Source organism: Mastigoproctus giganteus, chromosome 1 (genome assembly GCF_048544385.1).
Source record: "Mastigoproctus giganteus isolate SK-2022 chromosome 1, ASM4854438v1, whole genome shotgun sequence".
Classification (NCBI taxonomy): Eukaryota; Metazoa; Arthropoda; class Arachnida; order Uropygi; family Thelyphonidae; genus Mastigoproctus; species Mastigoproctus giganteus.
The window spans coordinates 150184387-150208341 of NC_143575.1; the positions used below are offsets into that span (position 1 = coordinate 150184387).

Sequence of the window (23955 nt, forward strand, 5' to 3'; positions counted from 1 at the left end):
CTACTACGCAGATGGTATTGTTGACTGAGTAGAGATCAGGGAGATAGTACATGATACGAACTATTTGAGCTTCATTTGTTTCGTATGCTTATTTGCCCTTTCATAAATTTCTACATCTTGAACTTTTCTTTCTATTTTCAAGAAACTTTCGGTGTTTTCATATATTCCATCAAATATAGAGAGACTTTCCTGAATTTTATGAAATGCTTCTGCCATTTTCTTTAATTTGAACTGCTTCGTGCTCTGATTCCTTAATGGATTCAGCTCTCCCTTGTTCCTCAACTCTTTGTGCATTCAACTGGGCTAGGTCTTCTGTCATTAAATATTCACCTTGTTCATCTAAAAGTGTGTCTATATTTTTGTTCTCTAGGACCAGCTGCCACTCCTGGGCTAAGTTTACAATTTAGGTAAAAGTAGACATCAGATCATCTTTGTTGAAGTCTTTATTTTTAAGCTTGGAATGTTTTAGAAGTTTTTTTACAAATTTCACTCATACAAGTTGTTGTCACATCATTCCAATCCCTTAAAACGCATATTTCATCAAGGATGTTAAACGTCTTCCAAAATTGCTGCAGATCCATTTTCTCTTGCTCTATTGCATTCACAGCCTCGGAAAATGTTGTCTGTATGTAATAAGCTTTGAATGCCCGAATAACTCTCTGATCCATTGGTTGAATCAAAGCAGTTGTATTTGGAGGTAAGAATACCACCTTGACATTGTCATGCAGATCATCTAGATATTTAGGATGATTAAGAGCATTGTCAAGGAGCATTAATGTCTTAAAAGGTACTGATATTTGTAAGCAATATTTTTCAACTTCAGGGACAAACACATTTAGAAACCATTCTTTGAACATGGTTATTGTCACCCAGGCCACTCTAGTTATTTACCTTTGTCACAGGTTATTATCCAATATAGTTTGTATGGGAATGAAAATTAAAAAACTTATACTTATTGTTCCTTCATTACACTTCACTCTTAAAACTATACGGAAAGTATCTTTATAATTTTACCAAAAAAAAGTTACATAAGTCGGAAGTTACGTAACTCGGACTTATGTAATTCGGGAACCAACTCTACATTATGGTGACATTTTGGGCATCATACTGATACCTAACATATCATCAGACTATAATGTTGGGGGAACAGAAAATAGAATGGGTTACAAATTTGGATATATTATAATTACAATTACCAGTATTGCAATTACAAATATATGATTCTAAAGTATTAAGTTTGAATTACTGTTACAATAGAGACAAGATATTAAATTAGGCAAATCTTAGTTAAATTCAAAGACATTAAACATTAAATTAACATTAAATCCTTACCTGCTGGCAGACATTAAGACTGGATGACATTAAATCCTTACCTGCTGGCAGACTCCTCTTGCCAGTGCTCTCAGAAACCTGATGTGCATACAGGCATGAGATGCTGTCAGCAGTTAATTTATAGGTGAGGGATTCAGTCCAATAGCCAATAGAATTGTGCCGAGTTTTCTATCCTGGATCTGAGGTTCTTGTGTAGTGGAAGACTGTAGTGACCTTTGATCTCATACGCTGCACATCAGGGTTGGTGTGAATGCTGATGATTCTGGTGGTCTGGAGGGGGTTGAATGTGGGCTACTCCTCTGGATATCTGATCTATTTTCTTTTCCTGGTTTTCCATGTCTTTATTTTCTTATCAAATAGATGGAAATATTGCTTATTGAATTTGACTCTGGTTTCTATTGATTGCTGAGGCTCTGAACATTTTTATGAAGAGGGCCTCTTTGAATTTCCTTCTGTTGTACTGGGTGTCTGTAGAAAGGATTCTAGTTTGTTGAAATCCCAAGTGTCATTTTATTGGAATACATGGAAGGCTGTATCGGACTTTAGAACTCTTCCATATTGTACATCTTTTTTGTGTTCTTTGATTCTGCAGTTTAGATGTCTGTATGATTGTCCTATATATATATATATATATATATATATATATATATACCCCGACACCTACAGTCTATTTTTTAGATAGGACCTCTGAGATTGTAGGGGTTATTGGGTTGTTGTTTTAAGATCTGCTCGATGGAGGCTGAACTCTTGAAAAAGGTGAAAATACCAATTTTAGCATTAGCATTAGTACAGGCATATGATGCAAGAAAGCAAGCTTATTCAGCATCAGCCAAAAAAAAAAAACAACCACTACTCCCATTTCACCCCTCCATTCGTTCGAAATACCTGTCCAGCTGAGCCTTAAATTTGTTTAGGCTATCAACTTCAACAACAAGCGATGGAAGTCTATTCCACAAACCAACTGCCCGCTGGCTAAAGGCAAATTTCCGCACATCTATCCGACCTCCGTCCTTCCTCACTTTGAATTTATGCCCTCTCAGGTGATTATTCTGAGCAAGAGGAAGAATCCCATCGGCATTGAGCATGCTCAAGCCATTCAAAGCCTTATACACCTCTATCAGATCACCTCGCCGACGCCTAGTCTCCAGGCTCTGTAATTTGCAAAACTTAAGCCTTTCATCGTAAGAGCAACCCTTTGTTCCATTCACTAATCTTGTTGCCCTTCTCTGTACACGTTCCAGCAGCTCGACATCCTTCTTGAAATGAGGCCTCCAGACCTGTATACAGTACTCAAGGTGTGGCCTGACCAATGCCTTATACAAGGGAATAATCACATCCCTGTCCCTGCTAGAAAAATTCCTGTATATCATTGACAAGACACCATGAGCTACTCTTGCAGCTTGTCTGCACTGCTCAGAGAACTTCATATCTGCCTGCACAATTACCCCCAGGTCCTTTTCATTCTCTACCATTGTCAGCGTAGTACCACAGAGTTGATACGTTGATCTGGGGTTACTGTTTCCCATATGTAGTACTTTACATTTGTCAATGTTAAACTTCATTTGCCACCTCTCAGCCCATCTGCTCAACCTTTCCAGATCCTGTTGTTGCAGCAGCATAGTATCAATAGTGTCCTTAACAACCCTGCCAACCTTTGTATCGTCTGCAAACTTGGACATTAAGCCTGATACACCATCATCAATATCATTTATAAATACAGAAAACAACAATGGACCCAACACTGAACCCTAAGGAACTCCACTAATAACATTAGTTCACGTTGAGCAGTGTCCATTGATTACCACTCTCTGTCTTCTGCCACTCAACCATCCCTTTATCCATAGCAGCAATTTGCCTCCAATGCCACACTTCTCCAATTTGTGCAGCAGTCTTCCATGCGCAACAGTATCAAAAGCGTTTCTAAGATCCAAATATATAATATCAAAGTTATTCCCTGCATCCAGTTCTTTTGTGACTACATCATAGTATCCAATCAAATTGGTCAGACAAGACCTGCTCTTAACAAACCCATGCTGTGTCTGAGCTATAACTGAATTCTTGTCCAGATGATCCTGCAGTGCTTCTTTAACCAGTGCCTCCATTAATTTTCCTGGAACCCAAGTTAAACTAACAGGTCTATAATTATTTGTGTCATCCTTTGATCCTCCTTTGTGAATTGGGGTTACATTTGCACATCTCCAGTCCATGGGTACCTCCCCTGAGTCCAAAGAAGCTCTCATAATTATGGCTAGGTGTTTGCTTACTTCCTTTGCTGCCTCCTTTAATATAACTGGATAGATCCCATCCACCCCGGGTGCCTTTTTTATGTTTATCCTCAACAATTTCTCCTCCACTTTCCTCTCAGTTATTAGAAAATCATCTAGCTCACTGCCAATGTTTACTTCACCTACGACATTCCCCTTCCTGAATAACTCCTCATGTGTGAATGTAGATGCAAAATACTCGTTTAGATTGTTGAGCAGGATCCTCAACTGTTGAACCATCAACATCCAGTGGACCAATCTGAGTCATCCCTTTCCTTCTTGAGTTTAAATAGGTAAAGAACTCTTTTCTGTTTTTCTTTGCATCCTTTGCCAAGGATTTCTCATAATCTGCCTTTGCCTGCCTAATCTCCTTTGTGACTTGGTTACAGACCAACTTATATATCTATCATAGGCTTCCATGTCACCCATTAATTTGTATGTATCCCATGCATTTTTCTTCTCTGCCATATGTCTCATTTGTTCATCTGACAACCATTTAGGCCTGAACCTTGAACAATATTTCTTGGTTGGTATGTAAAGCCTGGTAGCTTCCAAGATTAGTTCCTTGAATGCTTCCCATTTTGAATTTGCTGTTGGTAACATCATCAGTTGGTCCCACTGTATAGAATTTAAATACTGTCTCAGACCATCATAGTCGCCTTTACGAAAGCAAAAACCCTTCCCTTTACCTCTGATGGTAGTTACCTCCTTGAGTAAATCCCACTTCAGCACACTGTGATCACTGCCACCCAGTGGTTCCTTTATCTGCAGATTCCTAATGCATGAAGAATCACTATCGATAATCAGATCAAGAGTATTACTCCCTCAAGTTGCCTCCCGAACATGCTGGTGTAGAAAACAATCATCCAATAAATCCACAAAAGCCTTGCTAGTGTGTGAGTGAACAACCCACAAATTCCAGTCAATATCTGGGAAATTAAAATCCCCCATTATAAGACTCTCTGATTTATTGGCCCATTCTATTTCCCTGTACAGTATCTTATTATACTCATCAGAGTCATTAGGCCTATAGCACACTCCTACTCTCAATTTTGATTTACCTATGCTTATGTCACACCAAACTGACTCGACACTGCCCTGTCCATTGATGTCGACTGGCTTCACTTCCTTGGATTTTATGTGTTTTTTAACTAATAGCATAACCCCTCCTCCCCTCCCCTCCTGTCCTGTCTATCCTTTCTATACACATTGTACTCCCCAAATTCCAGTTCTGCATTCCTTATATCTGTGTGACACCACGTCTCTGATATCCCAACAATATCTGCCTTTGATGTTTTGAGCAATACCTCAAATTCATCAAATTTATTTACTAAACTCCTAGCATTGGTGTACACGCAAGTATACCTGCACCTGTTTCTATTCTTAGCTACCCTAACACAACCCATGTGTTTACTTGTACCGCAATGACTTCCAGCAGTCTCTGAAATATCCTGCATCTTGTTTTTCAGGCTTCTGCTCATTCCAATAGAAGCAGTGCAAGAATCTCTTTCACCTCTGCCAGTGGCTCCTGTTAATCCATTAGTCTTTGTCTCCCCCCCCCCCCAAGCTAGCAGCTTTCCGACCCACCTACACTGCCTCAATATTTTTTGCCTCGATAATCAGATCAAGAGTATTACTCCCTCTAGTTGCCTCCCGAACATGCTGGTGTAGAAAACAATCATCCAATAAATCCACAAAAGCCTTGCTAGTGTGTGAGTGACCAACCCACAAATTCCAGTCAATATTTGGGAAATTAAAATCCCCCATTATAAGACTCTCTGATTTACTGGCCCATTCTATTTCCCTGTACAGTATCTTATTATACTCATCAGAGTCATTAGGCCTTTTTTTTGCTATTTTAGTGTTGACTGATGGTGTATAAGGTATGCATATGGAGGTCCTTCTGTCCCTGCTGGGTTGGGGTTGTATGATGGTCTTGGAGGTGTCGTCTGGCTTTGTTGTTAACGTGTAGACGAAATCTGTTCTTCATGGCAAGCCTGGTTATTATTTGTAGCTCCTGTTATAGATTATCTTCTTTACAAATTCTATAAGCTCTTAGGATGAAGGATTTGAGAATACAGATTTTTGTTGAGGAAAGGATGGCAGGATTTGTAGTTTAATATGATTCCAGTATCAGTGGCTTCTTGTAATTTTCCGTATATAGCTCTGGGGGTTTTCTTGTGAATAGGATGTCCAGGAAAGGAAAGCTGCTATTGTTTTCTATTTTTAGTTTGAATTTGATTTTTTCACGGTGGTGGTGCCAGATCTATAATCAGTGGTAGATACCACCCCAGGTAGAAAATATCAAAATGATTGACACAACTCCTCTCCCAAATAGTTCCAAAGAATCAGAGATCATTGAAAAACGGCCAAGATTTAATCTCCAGGCTTAAGAACGTGGAAGTCAACAATAGTGATATCTTAGTGTCATTCAGCTTGGACATGTTCACCAAAATACCCCTAGAAGAAGCCAACACATGCCTCTTTCAAGCAATAGACAGCCACATCCTTCTAGCATATCCAAAACCCAAAACCTCTACCAACCTCAGAAATAATAGATCTCATAGATCTTTCAATAGGAAAACCATACACTTCATATTCAATGGAGGATTCTATATGCATATTTCTGGCTTCATCATGGGAAATGCCCTCTCTCTCTCTCTCTCTTCTCATGTCAGAAATATTTATGCCAAAGTTTGAAGATTTCTTGAAAACTCGACAGAAAAAATCTAAATTCTAGAGCAGGTACGTCGATGACGTTATAGCTATCTGGAACCACAGAACAAAAAACCTACAAAAATTCTTTGAAGCTCTCAACGACTACCACCAAAAATCATATTCAAAATGGAACTAGAAAATAATAGCAGCTTTCTTTTCTGGACATCCTGTTCACAAGAAAATCCCCAGGGCTACATATGGAAATTTACCAGAAGCCCACTGATACTGGAATCATATTAAACTACAAATCCTCCCATCTTTTCTCAACAAAACATTGTGTTCTCAAGTCCTTCATCTTAAGAGCTTATAGAATTTATAAAGAAGATAATCTACAATAGGAACTACAAATAATAACCAGACTTGCCATGAAGACTGGATTTCATCTACACATTATAAACAAAGCCAGAGAAGACACCTGCAAGAGTGTCATGCAATCCCAACCCAGCAGGGACAGAAGAACCTGCTGGATTGGGATTGTGCATACCTTATGCATTCCTTACATACCATCAGTCAGCACTAAAATAGCAAAAGAAGCCAGGAAATTTGGTATTTTCACCTTTTTCAAGAAGTTAGCCTTCATCAAGCAGATCTTAAAACAACAGCCCAGTAACTCCTACAGTCCTAGAGGTTCTATCTATAAAATACACTGTAAGTTTGTTCCATGGTATGTGTATAGGAAATATCATACAAATGTCTAAACTTTCAGAATCAAGGAACACAATAAAAAAAAATAAAAAAAAATGCACAATATGGAATAGTTCTAAAGTCCGATACAACCCTCCATGTATTCCAATGTAGTGACAATTGGGATTTCAACAACACTAGATCCTTTCTACAGACAGCCAGTGCAACAGAAGGAAATTCAATGATGCTTTCTCAGCAATCAATAGAAAACAGGGAGTTGAATTCAACCAGCAATATTTCTATCTTTTTGATAAGAAGACAGAAGAAGAAACGAAAAACCAGGAAAAGAAAATAGGTCAGATGTCTGGAGGAGTAGCCCACATTCAAGCCCCTCCAGACATCAGAATGCACACCAACCCTGATGTGCAGAGTATGAGATCAAAGGTCATTACAGGCTTCCACTACACAAGAACCCCAGATCCAGGATAGAAAACATGGCACAATTCTATTGGCTATTGGACTTAATCCCTCTTGCCTATATGCACATCAGGTTTCTGGCAGAATTGGCAAAGGGAGTTTGTCAGCAGGTAAGAATTTATTATCCTTGTATTTACTTAATTTAATATCTGGTTTCTATTGTAACAGTAATTTAAACTTAATACTTTAGAATTGTAATATTTGTAATTGTAATTGTTAATATTGGAATTTGTAACCGTTTCTATTTTCTGTTCCCCCAACAGTATGGTCGGATGATGGGTATCAGAGATGCCTGAAATGCCATATTAATGTATAGTAGTTTACGTGAATAGCTTTAATAAACTATATTATTAATTTCATGTGGTATATGATTGATATTAAATATAGCATTAGCATTAGTAGCGGCATATGATGCAAGAAAGCAAGCTTATACAGCATCAGCCAAAAAAAACCAAAAAACAAAAAAAAACCTTCCCGTTTCACCCATCAATTCTTCCAAATGTTTGTCTAGTTCTGACTTGAATTTATTTAAGCTATCAACTTCTACATTGACAAATGGAAGTTTATTCCATCAACAACTACACTCTGGCTAAAGGAAAATTTCTGCTCATCTATTCGACAACTGTCTTTCCTCAATTTTTCAGTTTATGCCAGTCAGGTTTGTAATCTTAGCAAGAGGAAGAATCCCATCAGCATTGAGCCTGCTCAATCCATTCAAAGCCTTATACACCTCAATCAGATCTCCTCACAGGAGCCTACTCTCCAGACACAGCAATTTGCAGAAATCAAGCCTTTCTTCCTAAGAGTACCCCCTTGTCCCCCCACCAGTCTTGTTGCCCTTCTCTGGACTCGTTCTAGCAATTCTACATTCTTTCTAAAATGCGGCATCCAGACCTGTATGCAGTACACAAGTTGTGTCTTAACCATTGCCCTATACAAGAGCATAATCACCTCCTTATCCCTGCTCGCAAAATTCCTGTATATCATTGACAAAACTCCATGGCCTACTTTGGCAGCCTGTCTGCATGTCTGACTGCACAATTATCCCCGGATCTCTTTCATTCTCCACTACCCTGTGTGTAACACTTCTCAGTTGATACATTTCTCTGGGGTTACTGCTACCCATATGCAGTACTTTGCATTTGTCAAGGTTAAACTTCAGTTGCCACTTCTCAGACCATCTACCCAACTTTTCCAGATCCTGCTGCAGCAGCATTTTGTCATTACTGTTATTAACAACCCTGCCAACCTTTGTATCATCTACAAACTTTGAGATTAAGCTTGATATACCTTCATCAATATCATTAATAAATATACAAAACAACAATGGGCCCAACACCGAACCCTGAGGGACACCACCAATAACATTACTCCACGTAGAGCAGTACCCATTGATTACCATTCTCTGCCTTCTCCCACTCAATCACCCTTTTATCCATAGTAGCAACTTGCCCTTAATGTCATACTGCTCCAATTTGTACAGTAGTCTTCCATGTGCAACAGTATAAAAAGCTTTCCTGAAATCCAAGTATATGATATCAAAATTATTTTTTGCATCCAGTTCCTTTGTGACCACATCATAGTATCTAATCAAATTGGTCAGACAAGACTTCCCCTTGACAAACCCATTCTGTGTTTGGATTATTGCTGCTGGCTTGTCTAGATGATCCTGCAATGCTTCTTTAACCAGTGACTCCATTATTTTCCATGGAACATAAGTCAAACTAACAGGTCTGTAATTACTTGTGTCACCCTTTGATCCTCTTTGTGAATTGGAGATATATTTGCACATCTCTAATCCATGGGAACTTCCACATCTCTAATCCATGGGAACTTCCACATCTCTAATCCATGGGAACTTCCACTGAGGTCAAAGATGCTCTCATAAATATGGCTAAGGGTTTGCTTACTTTCTTTGCCACCTCCTTTAATATAACTGGATAGATCCCATCCACCGCAGGCATCTTTCTTATGTTTAGCTTCAACAATTTTTCCTCCACTTTGCTCTTAGTTATTACAAAATCAATTTTTACTCCCTGTTTTAGTTTGAGAAACACCTAGCCATCTCCTCCTTGAATAACGCCTCAGGTGTGAATGTAGATGCTAAATGTTCATTTAGTTTGTTTGCTCTCTGAGCAGGATCATCAACACTCAAACCCTTGATATCAAATGGACCAATCTGATTCATCTCCTTCCTTCTAGAGTTTATATAAATAAAGAAATCTTTGCTGTTTTTCTTTGCCAAATATTTCTGATAATGTGCCTTTGCTTGCCTAATCTCCTTTGTTACTTAATTGCAGACCAGCTTATATCTACCATAGGCTGCAGTGTTGCCTGATAATTTATATACATCTCATGCATATTTCTTCTCTGCCATGAGTATAATTAGTTTATCTGACATCCATTTGGGCCTAAACCTAGAACAGTATTTCTTAGTTAGAACAAAAAGCATAGTAACTTCCAAGATTACTTCCTTGAATTCTTCTCATTTGGGGCGCCTCCGTAGCCAGGTGGGAAGGAGCAGCAGTGCGTAGCACACGCTTCTTGATTAGACCGGAGTTCGAGCCCGTCACCACCAAATATGGAGGATGCGGAAAGGTCAAGGGAATGACCACCGCATATTCCCAGAGCAATATGGCCTTAGTTGCTAATGCTCCTAAAAATCAAATAACAAACAATCTTCTCATTTAGAATTTGCTGTTGGTAACATCATCAATTGGTCCCACTGTAGTCACCTTTTCAAAAACAGAAACCCTTCCCTTTACCCCTGATGATAGTTAGATCTTTAAGTAAATCCCACATCAGTACACTGTGATCATTGCCACCTAGTGGTTCTTTTATCTGTAAATTCTTAATATATGAATAATCACTGCTGATAATCAGATCAAGAGTGTTTTTATTTCTGGTTGTCTCTCTAACAAGCTCCTGTAGAAAACAGTCATCCGACAAATCAACAAAATCCTTGCTAGTGTGCAGGTGATGAATCCACAAGTCCCAGTAAATATTTGGGAAGTTAAAGTGCCTCTTTATATGACATTCTGATTTTCTAGCCCACTCTGTTTCTCTGTGTTTTTGTTCATTAGCATTAGCATTAGTAGAGGCATTTGATGCAAGAAAGCAAGCTTATGCAGCATCAGCCAAAAAAAAAAATAAATAAATAATAAAATAATAAATAAATAAATAAATAAAAAATAACCACTTCCACTTCACCCCTTTGTTCGTTCGAAATACCTGTCCAGCTGAGCCTTAAACTTATTTAGGCTATCAACTTCCACGACAAGGGATGGAAGTTTATTCTCCCAACCAACCACCCGCTGGCTAAAGGCAAATTTCCTCACGTCTATCCTACATCTGTCTTTTCTCAATTTGAATTTATGCCCTCTCAGGTGATTATTCTGAGCAAGAGAAAGAATCCCATCAGGATTGAACATGCTCAAATCATTCAAGGCTTTATACACCTCTATCAGATCACCTCGCCGGTGCCTAGTCTCCAGACACTGTAATTCGCAAAACTTAAGCTCTTTCTTTGTAAGAGCACCCCTTTGTTCCATTCACTAATCTTGTTGCCCTTCTCTGTACTCGTTCCAACATCTCTACATCCTTCTTGAAATGAGGCCTCCAGACCTGTATACAGTACTCTAGATGTGGTCTGACCATTGCCTTATACAATGGAATAATCACCTCCTTATCCCTGCTAGAAAAATTCCTATATATCATTGACAATACACCATGAGCTACTCTTGCAGCCCGTCTGCACTGCTCAGAGAACTTCATATCTGCCTGCACAACCACCCCCAGGTCTCTTTCATTCTCTACCACTGTCAGTGTAGTACCACAGAGTTGATATGCTCTGGGGTTGCTGTTTCCCATATGTAGTATTTACATTTGTCAATGTTAAACTTCATTTGCCACCTCTCAGCCCATCTGCTCAACCTTTCCAGATCCTGTTGCAGTAGCATAGTGTCAGTAGTGTCCATGACAACCCTGCCAACCTTCGTATCATCGGCAAACTTGGACATTAAGCCTGATATACCATCATCAATATCATTTATGAATACAGAAAACAATAATGGACTCCACTAATAACATTAGTTCACGATGAGCAGTGTCCATTGATTACCACTCTCTGTCTTCTCCCCCTCAACCACCCCTTTATCCACAGTAGCAATTTGCCTCCAATGCCACACTGCTCCAATTTGTGCAGCAGTCTTCCATGTGCAACAGTATCAAAAGCCTTTCTAAGATCCAAGTATATAATATCAAAGTTATTCCCTGCATCCAGTTCTTTTGTGACTGCATCATAGTATCCAATCAAATTAGTCAGGCAAGACTTCCCCTTAACAAAACCATGCTGTGTCTGAGCTATGACTGAAGTCTTTTCTAGATGATCCTGGAGTGCTTCTTTAACCAAAATTTTGTACTCATTAGAGTCATTAGGCCAATAACAAACTCTTACCTTTATTGTTGTTTTCCCCAGTGCTTATATCATACCACACTGACTCAACATTGCACTGTCCACCTATATCAACTGGAAGCACTTCCTTAGATTTTGATTTTCTTAACTAACAGCATAACTCCTCCTCCCTTCCTATCCTTTCTGTACACATTGCAATCCCCAAATTTCAATTCTGCATTCCTTATATCTGTGTGACACCACATCTCTGATATCCTAACAATATTTGCCTTTGATGTCTTGACCAGCATTTCAAATTCATCAAAATTATTTACTATACTCCTAGCATTGGTGTACATGCAAGTATATCCCATGTATTTACTTGTTTTATGACTCCCAACAGTTTCTGAAATCCCCAGCAACTTGTTTTCTGGCCTGATGATCATTTCAATAGAAGTAGTACAAGAATCATTTCTACCTCTGCTTGCGGCTATTCTTAATCTATTGATCTGTGAATCCCTCCCCAAGCTAGCAGTTTTCCGACTCACCCAACATTGCCCTGACAGCATCAGCAAATATTCTTGCACCCTTTTTATTTAAATGTATGCCATCCCTGTAGAAGCAATCTCTCATGTTAACAAGCACAGACCACACTGAGAAATATTCTATCCCATGAGCCTTGTACAATCTGTCCAGTGCCGAATTGATTGACAAGGCTCTCATCATATACTCCCTCCTATCATGTCATTCTAGACACTCAAATTTAACTCTTAACTTCACTTTTTTTCAACATTGACCTGTAGTTATTAAGGAAATCTGTAGATCTCCTACACGCAATGTCATTAGTGCCAACGTGTACAACGATATCACCTATTGTGCCTTTAAAAGATGATGTGCTCTACAACGTCATCAATTTTTGCCCCTGGCAGACATACCCTTGTCCTATTCCACCTATCCTCTTTGCACAATATATTTCCCGTTTCCCTGACAATTAGCATTAGCAGGGGCACATGGTGCAAGAACGCAAGTGTATTTAGCATCAGCCAAAAAAAAAAATAACTCACCCCCTTCTCATTTCACTCATCCACCCATCCAATTGAGTTACCAACAATAACTAGCTCCTGTTGACTTGCACATTCTACCCTGAAGATTGGCGCTGTGTTTCCTGGTGGACAACAGTGAGCTCTGTCATTGAGTTGAACAGCTGAGAGATTGATCCCCCCCATTTTAATTCCTTCGAGGGTGGAGTAATAATCTTAATTAAAAGCTTTCCTGAAATCATATTGATATCAAAATTATTTTTTGCCTCCAGTTCCTTTATTCCTGTATATAGTATCCAATCAGGTTGGTTAAACAAAATTGACCCTTAACAAATCCATGCTGAATGCAGTATAATTGCATTCCTATCTAGATGGTCGTGCATTACTTCTCCATTATTCTAGCTGGAACAGATACATGCTCTATTTCCTTTCATCATATTACCAATAGTAATACCAAATTTACTGAAAAATAGAATTTTCTGAGGTTTAATATAGGCATTCTTGAATAGAAAGTTTCAGCTTAGAAGTTACCTATCATCGTTTGTGATAAGATAGTGTAAGCTAATAGGTGTGTAATTACTCATGTCACCTTTTGAGCCGACCGGGCTAGCCGAGTGGGTAAAGTACTTGCCCGGCAACCCAAAGGTCGCGGGTTTGATTCCCGCCTCAGGCTTGGATCAAAGTACTGCAAAAACCTTGGGAGGTGCAATATGGCCATAGAAGCCGATGCGCCGACAACTACCAAATCAATCAATCAAGTCACCTTTTGATTCTCTTTTGTGAATTGGGGACTCATTCTCACATCTCCGGTTCATAGGGATCTATAATGAATCCAAAGATGATCTCATAAGGGTTTGCTCACCTCCTTTGCTACCTCCTTAATATAACCGGGTTAATTTTTTATATTTAGCTTTAACAATTTGTCTTCTTCTTTCCTCTCAGTTATCACAAAATCATTTAGCTCCCTGTTAGTTTGATAAACATTTAGCATCCCCTTTCCTAAGAATTCCTTGTGTATGAATGTAGATGAAAAGTACCTATTCAGTTTGTCAGCAGTTGAGTTGGAACATCAATGGTTACCTCATGAACATTAAGTGGACCAACTGATTCAACCCCTTCTTTCTATTCTTAATGTAAATACAGAAGTCTTTGCTCCTTTTCTTTGTATTCTTTGTCAGAGACTTCTCTAAATCTGCTTTACGTTGCCTAACCTCCTTTATGACTTGATTACAGATTAGTTTATAAAAATACCATAGGCTGTTTCACCTGACAATTTATGTGCATCCCATGCATTTTTATTTTGTGCCACAAGTATCATCACTTCATCTGACTTCCATTTAGGTTTCAGCCTTGAAGAGTATTTATTATTTGGTATGAAAAGGCTAGTAGCTTTTACAGTTACATTCCTGAATTTCTCCTATTTAGAATTTGCTGTTGGGGATATTGTTATTTGGTCCCACTACATAGAATTTAAAAACCGTTTGAGGTCACTGTAGTCATCCTTACTAAAGCAAAATCCCTTCCCTTTACCCTTTGACAATAGGTTATGTTTTGAAGGAATTCCCCCCCCCCCCAACAGTACACTGTGATCACTGCTGCTGATAATCAGAGCAAGGGTATTGCTTCCTCTTATTGCCTCTTTGCTGTTGAAAACAGTCATCCAGTAAATCCACAAAGTCTTGCTAATATATGAATGACCAATCCACAAGTTCTAATCAATATCTGGAAAGTTAAAATTCCCAATTTTTAGACATTTTGAGTTACTGGCCTATTTCTCTGTATAGTTGTTTGTTGTAGTCAAAACATTTATTAGGCCTATAACACACTCCTACTCGCACCTTCCTCTAGTATAATGCATCCAGTTAATATTGTTAACTAAGTGCATAATATCCCCCCCCCCAACCTGTCTGGTTTTCTATACACATTGTTTTCCTGATATTCAACTATTATTCAAGTATAATGCATGTATACAAGTAAAAAAAAAATACGTATATATATATATATATACAAATTTGTATATATATATTTTACTTGCATACTTGAATATATATATATATATTTTTTTTTTTTTTTTTTACTTCTAGCAGGGATAAGGAGGTGATTATCCCCTTGTATAAGGCAATGGTCAGGCCACACCTTGAGTACTGTATACAGGTCTGGAGGCCTCATTTTAAGAAGCATGTAGAGCTGTTGGAACGAGTACAGAGAAGGACAACAAGATTAGTGAATGGAACAAAGGGTTACTTTTATGAAGAAAGGCTTAAGTTTTGCAAATTACAGTGTCTGGATACTAGGCACCTGTGAGGTGATCTGATTGAGGTGTGTATAAAGCCTTAAATGGTTTGAACATGCTCAATGCTGATGGGATTCTTCCTCTTTCTCAGAATAATCACCCCTGAGATAAATTCAAATTGAGGAAAGACAGTTGTAGTATAGATGTGCAGAAGTTTGCCTTTAGCCAGCGGGTAGTTGATTGGTGGAACAGACTTCCATCTTTTGTTGTGGAAGTTGATAGCCTAAATAAATTTAAGGCTGAGCTGGACAGGTATAATCGGAGTGTTTTTTTTTTTTTTTTTTTTTGGCTGATGCTGCATAAGCTTGCTTTCTTGCATCGTATGCCTGTACTAATGCTAATATATATACAAGTATATACCCAATTACATAAAAAGAGAGATAAAACTGCAAACTATCGTTGCATGACAACACTATAAAAGTCATAGCATAAAGTACATTTGTTGATGGATTTATGCTTTGAGATCACATATACCAATGTTATGACTGGGTACCAAAGAAGCTATAAATTATGACCTAGCAAAATTAAACTGAAACATAGAATTTAAGTGGAAAGAAGCATTTCTATATGTAAATTGTGGATAAAACTGTATTTTATTCCAGTTTTGATGATTCCATTGCCATCAAAATCATTTTAAAAATTTTGGAAATTTTAAGGTTGTGTTCAATTTCAGTGCGATTCAATGCACTTTCTGTATTTAATGGCTCCCAAAAGGAGGACTTTAATCCTTAAAGAATAGGTGGAAGTTATTGAATTAGAAAAGAAAAAAACTATTAAGTGCTTGTGTTCTTGCCAAAAGTTTAGTATGAGTAAAACAGAAATTAACATTTTAATGTGAAATAAGGTCGTGATATACAGGAAATGTTCTTTAAATGGAAAAATATTCTAATGTGGTGATGATGAGGAAGACAGATAATTTCTCTTCATGCAGTATTTGTTCTGTTCTGTTCAATCAAAGAGAAATTTAGAACCAGGCATAATATTACATTTAAAGCCATCTGCAGAGCAGAAAAATTTGTTCACAGTAAACAAGTTACAGTCGCATCAAATGAAGTAGCTAATTTATTTTTTGGTGATGCTATGTAAGCTCTGTTTCCTTTCATCATATTAGTAATTCCAGTAGTAATACCAAACTGACTGAAAAATAGAATTTTATGAGGTTTAGTACAGGCATTTTTGAATAGAAAGTTTTAGCTTAGAGGTTAGCTAGCACCTTTCGTGATAAGATAGTTTAACCTTTAATTTATATTATAGGATAAGTTTATGATGTGAATAGCAAGTAGAAATTGACACTCACCTCTGAACCTGCCTAATTTTTAGAGTGCTAAGGTATTCAAAATTATTTACTGGGCTCTGTCTTCCTTGAATGTAGTATATTAATTTTGCACTATATTATTTCATTTTAATATATAAATATGAAAAATTTTATGTGCTTTTCTGAGGGTATTAATGAATTGATTAGCTACTGTATATTGTCTTATTAGGTATAAGATTCGTTTATGTTCCTTTAGGAAAATAAAAAAATAAAAAAAATTTTTTTTCTAGATGCTGTAATAGGATCACCTTATGAAAATGGCAAAGGGACAGTTTATATTTATCATGGCAGTGAGTTAGGTATTAAACCACAGTTTGCCCAGGTTAGTTACTATTTATTTTTTTATAACTTTGTCAGTGAAAAATATAGGAAATTTCAAATTATTTTTAAAATAACATTGTATTTAGCAATTTTTAATACAATTTTAAGCAGCGATTCATTATGCCATTTTTGTAGAAGTTCTTACCTTCCTGTTGAAACCATACTTCTGTCACAGAAATTGCCTCTGTATTGCCAAAAAAATTCTTTGCATACAAAAATGATTTCAGCTGCGGAAAGAGAAAAAATACGGAGGTGCTGAGTTAGGGAATACGGTAGGCCTGTCAGGGTATGAATTCCTGACTTCCGGGCAAGATCCGTGGCTGTGACAGCAGTGTGGGCTGGTTCATTGTTGTGAAGCAACAGCACACCATTTCTGAGCATTCTGTGTCACTTTTCCTTAATTGCTTCATTAAGTTGCTGTACTAATGTGAATTGATGGTGGGACTCTTCTTAGGTAAGCTGTGAGAATAATTCAGTTCAGCAGAACAAGCCTATCTTTTTTCTTTCTGAAGATGTAAGCAAGGAATCCATTGTGCTGAGACCTTATTCGTATTCAAATCATTTCTCTCCAGTAATCCATTCCATTCTCAACAATTCTCTGTTTAATTATTTGTTGGTCATTGAGGATCAGCTGTTCAGTTTCTCCACAAATTCAGCAGTGTGAGATGTGAATGGCTGCCCACTTCTTAGTTCATCATAGGTGCTCTCCCAGCTGCACGTGAATTGTTTCCACCAAAGTTTTGCAATGTCATATGATGGACCAACATCTGCATGCACCGCAGACATCTCTTCATGGGTAGTCCTTGCCTGTTCACTTTGCAAAAACAGGAATTTGATAATGGATCAATATCCATGATAACACTCTGTCACACATTCAGCTCTGTAACAAAAGAACCTAAGAGTTAGAGCAATGAAGCTTCTAGCATATATTACTAGATAAATAAGCAATATATTCAATAAAACATAATGATCATAGAATACACGGAAAGTTAGGGGGAAGAACTTTGATATCCCCTCATACAACTTTTTTTTGTGCATCTATGATCATGCACCTTCATAATTCACTTTTAAAACTTGTTCTGCTGCTGACAGTACATTTTGAGAGATTATTTTAAAGTCTGAAATGAATTTCCTCTTCTATGGTTAGGCCTTGATATTTATGTATGTATATACACATCAGAAATACTGTACATGTGTACTACCATATACAGTAATTATTGTACATATGTAATTTGTTAATTAATTTAATACACCATACAATCAGTACAAAATGTGCAGTCTTCATTTTCTTCTTTAATACTGAAGTACATTATACTGTATTGTACAGTACAATTATATTAAATGTCCCAACATTTCTTTTTTTTTACTGATTTTGTGAACTATTAGTATAATTATATTTATTCTCATTTCCCTGTTCGGGTTAGTATTGAAGCGTTTCACTTTTTAAAGGACAGATTGTGAGGAAGAACCTCACTGTTAGATGAATTGCTATTGCTTCTAAGTTTGTATATTCAACTGAACACCTGTGAAAGGGGTATGGTTGCCCAACAAGGATTAGGATTTCTCCATTTGCTGGCTGGCCCCATTCCTGTTCTTGTGGATGTAAAGTTCCTCATGATGGAGTAATCCTTTGCCATTAAATATTTTTCCTGTAAACAGAAATAGATATGTTATATACAGAAATAGTTTATCTCAATGATAAACTTAAAGGTATCAGGCATGATATTGCATATTTTTCCAAACTATTTGAAAAGCTCAAGGAAATGAATTTACAGTTCCAAGGAAATGATATCAATCTTATTAAGGCCAGATTTGTAGTACCCACTTTTATTTCAAAGTTAACTTTATTCAAGAGCTAGCTATATTAATTTCCCTCTCTGTCTGAGCTAGAAAATATTGGTGGGATACAGGATGATGATCTGCGAGTTTTTTGTTGCCATTTGGTATGCTGTATAAAGATATGTTTGAACGATTTAAGGATCTTCTTTTGATAGAAATTTCAGATTGGATAATGAATCCATTTTTAGATATTGAGGAAGTTGGGGTATTAGAGGAAGAACTCATTGAGTTACAAAATGGTATTGTGCTGAAACCAAAGTTTAAGAAATCTTATCAAGTTTTGGTTACAGAAGAAAATTTCTGATTGCTATCCTGCACTATGGAGGGTGGTTAAGAAGCTACTTACTGCATTCCCAACTTCATATTTAGGAGAACATGGTTTTAGTGTGGTCATCCAACTTATCTCCAAGCAAAGAAATTGACTCCAGATTATTGAATGTGGTGATTTAAGACTCCTTCTAAGTGACTTTAAACTAGACATTGAGAAACTGGTATTTTGTCATCAAGCCCCTCACATTAAAAGTGAACTTGTTACTAAATATAGTTCTAAGACTTTCGTTAAATGATTGTCAGATTTTGAAAAGCTAGAAAATCACTAGTCCTGTAATTTAAATATGTTGAATTATTGGATTTGAAATAAATGTTCAAGTAATCATTACTATTTTGAATTATATTTTTTTATTATCTTCCTCATTGGGTCGTGCAGTCTGCCACTCTGAAAAATATTTTTATAAGTTAGGACTGGGAGCATTGGGGATGCATTTATGGAACCAAGGGGGCGGTGATTTGAAAAAGTTTGGGAACCACTGTTCTAGATAAGGGATGAGGTTTTGAAATAAAATTGAAGTTTAGAAATTGCACAGATAATCTCATTTCACATTCCCATAATGCCAAATGACATGAGGGAGGATGACAGTGGCCATGAGAGAGAGAGAGCGAGCGAGCCTCCACTGGAGAGGAGACTATTGCCAAGTTTTGATTTGATGCCTTGTGGAATGCTAGGCTTCAGATCAAATTTACTAATATTGATTAATGATGACATTAAAGAGTTTTGGTAAGGAATAGATCAAGATTGTTGAGGTGTGTCTGAATAGGATTTTATGATATCCTGGTAAGTAAATGTACAAGTTGTGTAAGGTCATTAGTAATTGCAAAAGCCACAGCACCTTGACCAATTGATTCCATTTAACTAGAAAACTGAAGTCAGCTGGAATTGTGAATATTAAAAAATCACCAAGGAAAATTGCCATTCTGTGAGAAAGATTAGACTGAAGAAAGTCAAGTTTCAAAGAAAGTAAAGTTAAAAAAAGTTTTGGGTGATTACTGGATTTGGGAGAACAATAGAGGTAAAAGATAAATTGCAGGCTTTATCAGAAATGAGGTGCTTTCCTCATCCAGTGTTATGTTGATACAGCAAGTGCTATGCTCTTTTTCAGATTTAAACTTTGATTTTTGCTTTTGCTGAATTCCAAGCTATGCTACATTGGGATCATAAGCAGTGATTTAGCTGAAGCAGCAACCAAATCAGCAATGCCTGAGAATGGCTCCACCTGTTAAGGCCCTTGTACAGACTACAAACATATAAACCATAACAAACTACCTTCATGCATAGTGATTTCTTGCTTGCACCGACCAAGTGAAAAGAACTTAATTAGTAAGTGAGAGAGAGTAAACACAGTAACACAAAAAACTGAAACAAGGCACAGATATTTAGGAGATAACATATATTATATAAATTTAATATTAATTTAATAACATATATTATATAAATTTAATATATGTTATCTCCTAAATATCTGTGCCTTGTGTCAGTTTTTTATTTGTCACTGTGTTTACTCTCTCACTTACTAATTAAGTTCTTTTCACTTGGTCTGTGCAAGCAAGAAATTGCTATGCATCCAAATCCCAACCTCACAGGGTTCTTCAATCAACCTTATAGTGTGCCTATACCTTCGTGATGGCAAGCATCTTGGCATAGGTACACTATAAATAAACTGTATAAATAAAGCTTGTAATTGCACTTTGGAAGAAGTTGACCATGCTCAACTCTGCATGGGATACTGTCACCTCATGTATTCCTGTCTGCCAAATGATCATGCTGTATGTACATATTAATGACACCTTTTTTAACAGTTCGGTGCACTTTTTGGTTATCATTTCCATCTGTTTTTTACTTATTTGATCTTATACACTCAGTCACATTTTTGTCGGACAGTGACAGGTCAGATATATTTAAGTTATTAAAATTTAATTTAGGGGGTTTCCATAGTTTTCCCTATAATGACTGCTTTATTCTGTATATTATAATATTATTCTACGTTAATTATATATTTATATTTTATTATTATCATTTGACTTCGTGTATTATAGTCTCCCCTCGATATGGACACCTGTACGTAGTGAGGGGCCTCCCACTGATGCTGCTGGCTTTGCAGATTAACATCACTGGGATACCACCACCCATACTAATGGGCCCCAGGTGCCAAGCAATTGTGACAGCGATTTTGCTGTGCTTTAAGTGCGATTTCCTAAAAGCAACCTATAGTTCTTTTATGTTCCTCTTGTTAAGAAATATATTTATTTAATATATTTATAAAATGTATCGATTGAGAGAAAGCTCTTGTTACAAAAGTACTTGTACAGGGCAAGAAAGGAAACCACCTTTCTTTTTCTGATAGTTCTATTACTAGCCCCTACTACTTTATGCTTGGTTACATCAGGCAATGCTCCTGCCTTCCCGTGGTGGGGCCGGTAACCTGAGTGGTAAAAACAAATCCCCAGGGCTAAAAGGAGCCATCATGGATATAAGCAATTATCTACCTTTAGAGCCCTCAAGCTGAAAATCAGAAATTTCCAACATCGACCATGACTCCGATTTTCTGAAGCGACTATGGACGGAAAATCAGAATAAAGACATGCCAGCATTTCTTACAATGCACTCATTATCCATGCAGCCTGTTGGCAAACTATCGCCTTTTATAATACATAAATGTTTAGAATCAGTTTGTGGATCTCCTAAAATGGTTAAACATCTCCAATCTCTAGATCTAATCGAAACTTCTAAGGCAACTCATTCAGAGAAGCTGTTAAAATTAACATCATTTAACAGTATTCCAGTGTCAGTTACACCAGTGGTGCAAAAACTATGGGGCGTGACCCCTCTGGGGGTTGTGGGATAAATTAAAGGGGTCGTGGCAATTTTTAAATAAAATTAGTTTTTGTGTACATGAAACACAAAAAAACCTGTTGTTAAAATTACTTTTTCAATACTGTAAATGTAGAGACCTTACTACTCGAATGAAGTCTGAGATACAAATGAACCCTACTGCCAGTCTTTATTTTTTAGGGTGGTTTCACGTGCGATGCAGTTGGCTTTCTTACTTATTGTTACTTATTTCTTACCTTGTGGATAATATGGCTTAATTTGCTCACTGGCTATGGACACACAGAAAGCAGCTGACTAGTGTGACTTCCCAGTATGTATTAATACTTCTCATTACTAGTAAATTGCTGAACCATAATCCCTCTAACTCTTAATTCGTGCTTCCTACAGTAAAAAGTTCTGAAATTGCCTAAAGACTAGAGGAGAGAATATGCGGTGGCAGTAAATAGCAAGTCTGTTGCATGCACGCTTTATTCTGCTTCGTAATTCGGTGCTTTCAGGTCAACTTGGATGTGTTTTTCATTCTTCTTCTGCTACTTTTTTATATTATCGTTGTTTTTAAGAAAACAAAAATATTTACACATTTTATATATTTTACCATGGACAGTTGGGTAATCAGAACAAAATGGTCGAGGAGCGACAATAATGTTGCTACAGATACATCAGAAACTGAAAGGGTAAGAAATGTATCATGTGAAATTTTGGACACTAACGTTATTTCAAGTGTAGGCAACTCTTTAACATGATTCCTACAGCAACCACCAATTTCTGGTAGAGAGCCATCATATTCCAAATCAAAAAGAATGAAAATGAATAGAAAATATCAAGAAGAATTTATGAAGTACAGCTTTACTTTACTTAGTGTTGTTGATGATGAGCAACGTCCTGCGTGCATAATATGTTATGAAAAACTGGTTAACGAAAGCATGAAACCTATTAAATTAAAAAGACACTTACATACAAAACATCCAGAGATAATGAAAAAAACTGAATCCGTGTTCAAAAGACGACGATGCCATACAAGGTCTGAAATCTGTCATGAAGAAACACTGCAGCTTCTTGTAAAGCTTTTAGAGCATCGTTGGAAGTTTCATATTTAATAGGGAAAAAATTGAAATCACATACTATTGCTGAATCCCTTGTTCTCCCTGCTGCAATAAAAATTATGTCAATTATGCATGGAGAAAAAGTACTTCAATGATTTAAATACCATTCTTCTGTTAAAAGACACAGTTATCGCGAACAACATAAAATTCAGTTTATTAAATTGAAAGAGAGAAAGTCTAATATTTGCATACAGTTTAGATGAATTCACAGATATTTAAAACCTTGCTCAACTACATTGTATAGGTCAGATACTGCTACGAGGGAGTAATTTTGGAGAATTTCTATTTTTCAAAGATTTGGAAGGAAGGAAGAATGACGGAAGAGATTTTTGATGTTATAAACATTTTCTTTCAAACAAATATTGTCTAAAGTAGAACAACTGCTTTGTGATTTGTACTGATGGTGCAGCTGAATTAACAGGATAAAATAAAGGTTTGAAAGGCAAAGTAAAGGAAATTTCTCCAAATATAGTTTTGAATCATTGCATTATACAGTACATAGCGAAGCATTAGTAGCAAACGAAATGCAAACTGAAAGATGCGATAAGAATGATCAACTTTATTAAACAGTAGAAGTTTAAATAGCAGACTTTTCACAATTCTTTGTAATGAAATTGGATGAAATGCTTCTTTTAAATATGAACGTGGGGTGTTTGTCCAGTGGTAAAGTGTTGTGACGTCTTTTTGACCTTAAACATAAAGTTTTGTTTTTATCTATCGGATAAAAATCGGAACCTTGCTCAATTGTTTACAAATCAAAAATGGCCTGGAAAACTTAGTTCCCTTGCTGATATATTTGAAAAACTTAATGATTTAAATTTAAGTCTTCAAGAACAGGGAACAAATATATTAATACTCAGTGATAAAATAGAAACTTTCAAAGGGAAGCTTAATCTTTGGAAAACTGAATTTGAGCGTAATAATACTGAAATTGAAATGTTCCCATGCTTTTCTAATTTTCTTATAATATTGAAATTTTACAATTTAGAGATATCATTGCCATCCAACTAACAATGCTAATTAAGAATTTTTCCAAATGATTTAATGTATCTCCAGAAAAAAAGTTGTAT

The 23955-nt window shown here is 36.8% G+C and overlaps 1 protein-coding gene across 1 annotated transcript in view; it reads left to right on the forward strand.

The window, feature by feature from the left end:
* The window catches only part of LOC150091194 (integrin alpha-9-like), a 504992-nt gene that overhangs the window by 60902 nt on the left and 420135 nt on the right, over positions 1-23955 (forward strand). Inside the window, exon 4 of the mRNA XM_090389511.1 lies at positions 16687-16778. Within this exon, the coding sequence (XP_090245637.1) occupies positions 16687-16778 (92 nt within the window). The remainder of the gene's footprint in view (positions 1-16686; positions 16779-23955) is intronic.